At 43.3% G+C, this 6391-nt stretch overlaps 1 protein-coding gene across 1 annotated transcript; it reads right to left on the bottom strand.

Moving 5' to 3' along the window:
• Window positions 1-324: 324 nt before the first annotated feature.
• Window positions 325-6134, bottom strand: LOC139719974 (chondroitin sulfate synthase 2-like). Its single transcript, XM_071631353.1, has 3 exons — window positions 5333-6134; window positions 3345-3490; window positions 325-2259 (listed from the first exon to the last, which is right to left on the bottom strand). The coding sequence occupies exons 1-3, from the start codon at window positions 6039-6041 to the stop codon at window positions 811-813; spliced, it is 2304 nt and encodes a 767-aa protein (XP_071487454.1). The 5' UTR covers window positions 6042-6134; the 3' UTR covers window positions 325-810.
• Window positions 6135-6391: the final 257 nt, after the last annotated feature.

Below are 6391 nucleotides of genomic sequence, written 5' to 3'. Positions count from 1 at the left end.
CTCTCCTCATGAGAGTGCGAGAGCATCCTCTTGTGCAAATTACCCTCACATTATTTGAGAAATGCTCAAAGTTCTATGAGGCATCTGATATACAGTTGTATGTGGATTGTACTGGCGTAGGTTTCTTGCCATTACGGCTCTTGCAAAATGCAGCATCAAGCACATTAACAGACACTAATTGCACATCAAGTAATGGGGGAACCATTCGCTTCTCTATATTGCGTAAAGCAAATGAATGAACTGACCTCCGTTGCCCTAGAGCTTCATAGCACTATAAAGAAATAAAATATGCAGATTTTTGCTCTAACAGTAAAATTCCCACTTTTCAAATCAGACGCATTTTCACTTGCAAAAAAGGCATTTTTTTTTTCCTGCTTAGAAGGCGATTCACAAAGCAACTTCACTAAGCGGTTTTTGCCAGAAATTTTCCCACCCTGCACAATAACCCCCAGCAGTTCATTGCAATCTGTTTCACATTAAATTCCAATAATTTTCTATGTCCAATAACGAAAAAGATTCTCTTCCAATTTACTCTGCACATGAGATGTCACGGCACAGAGATATTATCAACAACACATGGATGCATCACAAACTGATAGCTTTATATTCTTACTGACAAATACATAAGATGCATTGTGTCACAGGTGAGCGCTCTAAGTCTCTGGTTTTGTTTTGTTTTTTTTCAACCCACATCTCAGGTAACTCATAAACACGTTAAAGGTTCAAATGCATTCCCACTGGCAATGGAGAGATATTTACAAATATAACATCTTTTGAAGAGTAATTTTTCTGGTTTTTCTTTTCAATGGTTCACAGTCGCTGTTGCTGCTTGAGTTGCTGCTGTTGCTGAAAGACAAGGACAGCCAGTTGCGAGCGGGAGGCCAGTCCTTCCGCCCGACTCGCCAGGCATTTGTGGTAGCGCTCCTCGGTGAGGGTGGGTCGGCAGACTCTCTTCTGGTAGTGCTGCTTCATGGCGGGGTCCACAGCCCTGAAGACATGGAGCTTGCAGTTGAGGAACATGTCGAAGAGGTCCTCGTCCGACTGGATGTGATCCGTGCCGACTCCCGGGTGCTTCTCGTCCCACAACTTGCGCGCCGTCTTGTAGTCGGAGTTGTAGAAGGCAGCATGCTCGTACGAGCTGTCGTCGAAGCGCCCGACTTGCTTGCTGATATCAATGGTCCCCGGATTGGGGGACTCTGCATAGATGATCTCCGGATCGAACTGGGCGAAGGGAATGGGGAAGAAGACTTGCCAGCCTGCGATGGTGTTCATGCGCACCCTGTTCAGGAACTCGTTGTGCATTTCGAGGTGGACATTGGTGACGAAGAAGAGCGTGTCGGACGCAAACTTGGTGGAGATGACATCCATGAGGGCGATGAGAGATGGCATTGTGGTTTTCACACTCAACCACGAGATGTGGGCCCCAGAGAACTTTCTCTCCAGGTACGAGACGTGACCTTTGACGACCCCAAAGATGTCATCAGTGGCCATGGAGCGCGCCTGGACAGGGTTGTAGATGAATATAAGCATGAGGGCGACCTTCTCTTTGGACTCCAGACAGACTTTGGTGTAGGTGTCCAGGAATGTCTTGACCTGCTCCTGTTTGCTGGCCACCACAGGTACAATAATGGTGACCTGGGTGTACTCTGTGACGTAAGGCATCGGAATGATCTCCACTTTGTTGAGGGGTCTGAGCAGCTGAACCCGCTTCTGAATGGTCTTCTTCTGGGCGGTCATCTTCAGCTCGAGGTCAAGGGTATACTCCATCCCTCTGGTAGGATCGTACCGTCTGTACCCATTGACAAGTCGACCCAAGGTGAAGGCTTTCTCATACTTTTCATTCAGTCTGCCCATCGCTGTGGTAACAATTTCGTCAATGTCCTGCTTATCTGCTCCTATGAGAGGAACCTTGGACTCGATGTCCGTAGAAGCGTAGATGTGGGTCATGGTGAAGTACTCCCAGCCGAAGACGTCGAAGCGTGACTGGGCCTTGAAGGGCGGCTGCCTCCCGATCGGCCACTTAACGCTCTCCTTCCCCCCTGGCGAGTACTGGCTTGTCTCTTGGATGTCGCGCTGGAGCCGGGCAATCTCTGCGTACGAGCGATTGACAGAGGCCTCGATGAAAAACTTCTGCAGTTTGTAGATGATGCGTTGATCCATGACGTGGTACATGGTCAGAGCTTCTTTGAGACGCTTGTCTTTGGTGTCTTTGGTTGTCAGCACTTTATCCTGGAAATTCATTGCTTTGAATGTAGTACCCTGCAAGAAATATACGCAAAAATATAGAACCAAGATTTGTATAAGAACCTGGCTTTTTCTTGAACTCTGTTTTGATGATGAAAATCATATCAAACCTACAGTACGAGAGGCTTCCAGTAAATGTGAAAAAAACCTGATGGGAATATTATTTCAGCACACTGGAAGCAATGTTGTTTGTTTGTTTGTTTGTTTGTTGTTTTTCTCATGATCTCTCTATCATGTTGTGGATAAATCTTGGACACATACACAGACGGCTAGCATTTGTCCTTCACAATATGTCTTTTGAGTTTCATCCATGCTAGGATTCAAATCTAAGGATTAAATTACTATTCCATTCCTGCAAGTAAAATAACTCCATGACACAAAATTTTCCTAGGTATGTGTACAGTGTTAATGAAAAACAGCGCATTCACTGGGAATTGAGATAATGTAAAAGTGGATATTTTCGTGCGACTAATTTTTCACGCTTGGCCGGATAAGAATCTTGAGTTTTGCGTGTTTTTAATTCCGTGGTATCAAGACATCAACTACAGGAACAAATGGCAAGCAAAAATATTTGCGTGCTTTTATTTTTGCGCTAGTTTCTGATTGCGGGAAATGCGCAAAAAATTTCAACAACATGAAAATTTCCACTTCTACAGTACAACTTATTTTTGGCTCACATTTTCTTTCTGGGGCCCAGATGTCACTGTTACTTGTACTGCTTAAAGAAAAATATTACCAATCAAATTTCCTCCTGCCAACATTGTGATTATGGATTTATTTAAGAGGTATTCAATAAGTTTACCTGAAAATTTTGCATGACAATGTATCTGCGTCTGCAGTATGTACTCCCACCCACCCTCTTTCCTCTCACTGTTTTCTGCAGTTGACAACTGCATCTTTCAAAGACAGATTCAGGGCCCTGTGGAGTACAATGACAGCACCTGCAACCACACTGTACCACAGCAACAAATAATGCTCCAAAGAACACATGGGCAAGTTCTACCTTATCACCATTGGTGTACAACTTCCAAGGTCCCACAGCCTTTCACAAACTCATCAGAGTGTATTGTGCAGGAGGATTTAATCCATGCCAAACGAACCTCATAGTTATCAACGCAGTGAGCCCCACTGTGCTCCTTGATACAGCGAGCAATCTCCAGGTCTGGCTGGCTGCTCCAGGCTTTCTGCATGCACTCCTCCCAGTGATCTCCCACCTTCAGCAGCAGGTTACGTGACAGCAGATATCCTGGTGGAAAAAGGTAGCAATGGCAGATAAACAGAGGGCTTGAGAAATGACTTGCCTTTGTTTATGTTTAAAGGAGCCCTGAAATCCAAATGCATGTTGATTTGTGTTGATTTATGATACCCTCAACATCACTTTTGCGGTGAAACAAACATCTAGAAACATTCCATATATTTTCAACGATTTTTTTCTTCTATTTTTCTTCAGATTACTTGGGAACACCCACAAAAACTCCTTCCAAACCAATATTCTGGCGATGACTTCATCTGTCAATCATTGCTAAAGTTCTGAAATGTTTAACAAAAGACCTTAGAATGCACCTTCTTCTGGACTCAGCATAACTTGCATGTTTCTGTGATATTAATATGACTACAGCTGTAACAAAAAACATGGCGAGGGAACATGCAAGTTATGCTGAGTCGAGGGGAAGGTGCATTCCATTGTCTTTTGTTAAACATTTCAGTCCTTTAGCAACGATTGACAGATGAGGTCATCGCCAGAATATTGGTTTGGAAGGATTTTTTGTGGGCATTCCCAAGTAATCTGAGGAAAAATGGAAGAAAAAATTGTTAAAAATATATGGAATGTTTCTAGATGTTTGTTTCACTGCAAAAGTGATGTTGAGGGTATCATAAATCAACACAAATCAACATGCATTTGGATTTCAGGGCTCCTTTAAACAGTTGTAGCCAAAAAATTGCAGGGTAATGAATTGCAAGATGCACAATCAAATCCATATAAAAACATGTAATGGGGAGGTTAATCACCATCATGAAATCATGAAATCACAAATAACAGTGTGTACACAGTTTGAGATACCAGGCAGCCTTCAACAGATGCTGGAAAGATCAGGCCATTAGATACTATACTACAGGGGCGGATCCAGGAATTCCGTAAGAGGGGGCGCGTTTACAAAATTAAAGGGGGGCGCATGCACCCCTCCCCCATTTTTTCTTTTTTATTTCTTTTGTTTCAACAAAAAATAAAGGGGGGGGGGCGTGCGCCGGTTGAGGTCCTCCCTGGATCCGCCACTGTACTATGTATATGAATCTGCTGAAACTAGGGCCCCATCTCAAGTGAAATTAAAGAATTAGTGGGGGTGGCAGGGGCAGATCCAGGAATTCCATACAAGAGGGGGCACCTTTACAAAATTAAAGGGGGGTGCACCCCCTTTTTTCCTTTTAATTTCTTTTTTTTTTAACAAGAAATAAAGGGGGTGCCCGTTGTGCTCCCCCCTGGATCCGCCACTTGGGTGGGGTAACTAGGGACATTGTATTTAAAGGAAGTCTTTCCACAAATGGAAGTGATCCTCAATGCTTATGACAACTTGTCACTTCCTGTAATAGATAGATGGTCAAAAATATGATTACAATACATAAATTTACAATGTACATATATGGTAAACATGCATTTAGTACTAAGAGTTTATATTACTTTTCATTATTATGTAGAGTTTCTACACATATATTAAAAAAAAATAGTTCTGTGCAGTGCCAATGGTATGTTCACACCATTGCAATACCACACTCTTCATCAGTTGTAGTCAATAGTATCTAACAGTTACAGGTATAGCAGCAGAAAGATTTTGATTAGTGTCTATAAGAAAATGATCATCATATGCCATCAAAATTTTATAAAATCAATTTTATAATATAAAATAAAAACCTTGATATTTTTGCTTTAAGCGTTATAGCTGTAGGTTTCTGTGCAATTTCTTTGTTGATTTTTTATTTCATTCTTACGTAGGACCTAATAAAAATGCTAACTTAATACTGCCCAATATTGTTATCATTTCCATAAACTTAAAATGAAACAAATAATGTCACGACAAAAAAAAAAAGTTACCAGCTTCTTTCTGACAGTAGGTGACATCCATGTCCTCTTCATGAGTTGGGATTCCCATGTACAGATCTCTCCCGATGCTGATATGATTCACAAAGTAGAGAAGTTTTTCGCCGAACACGTACGTGTCATCTGATATCACGAAGAACCAGTCGTAGTCATTGCCGAAGTGATCGTAAATGTACTTCCATATCTGGAAGGATCGCATCACCGCCTGATCGCCTTCAAAAGTTACGATTGTCATGCCAGCGGGCACTGGGTCTGGTTTGGTGCGAGCAAAGTAAACTAGTTTATTAACGGAATTGGCAAGGGTTTTGTTGATGCCGACAGTTGTCGATTCAGAGTGGATCTCCCCCCTGGAGACGACCACAGCAACAAACAGTTTTTCCTTGATGCCCAACTCTGAGGCGATGAAGCGTGTTCGCACGACTCGTCGTTTCTCCACAACTCGAGCTGGAGGGTTTTCTTCGACTCTGAGAACAGGTTCGAAGTCGTCTTCGCTGAGCATGTTGCCATTTTCGTCGGTGCCGTAGAAAATGGTGTGAGTTTTCCGCCCAGTACGAACAGCTACCAAATTGTCCAAGCCGCAGTTGCTCTCCAACAGAGGAGAGCAGAGCATACTCAGAACTATGCCGACACATATCCCCATCAAAATAGGGAACACGGACCGGGATCGGCTCAGTAACAGTCTTGTGCACTTCTTGAAAACCATGTTGAAATCTGGTCAAATCAAAAAATGCAAAGAAAAATTCAGAAAAGTCAAGTTTACATGTTTAATCGCTATATTCTCTCACCGGACAAACACAGCAGCACCGACTGTCGACGTCGCAGATCCTGAGCTGAACGATTGGAGTAAATTCGCTGGTCTCTGAAACCCTGTCGCGGTGCTGTGCTGTCGGCGCAGAGAAGAAACCACGGGCTGACTTCGGGTAGGGCAGCTGTCCGTTTCCACTACAGGGCAAGATCGAAAACCATCACTGAACCAGCGAATTTACGCTGTGGTACCGTGTGTTCCCGCATGTCGTTGTACTGACGATCTCCGCATTTTGGTACGCTGCGGTA

The sequence above is a fragment of the Diadema antillarum genome, unplaced genomic scaffold (genome assembly GCF_040938485.1).
Source record: "Diadema antillarum isolate AM-2024a unplaced genomic scaffold, OU_Dant_1.0 scf00000118, whole genome shotgun sequence".
Taxonomy (NCBI): Eukaryota; Metazoa; Echinodermata; class Echinoidea; order Diadematoida; family Diadematidae; genus Diadema; species Diadema antillarum.
This window is presented reverse-complemented; position numbering and strand designations above follow the sequence as displayed.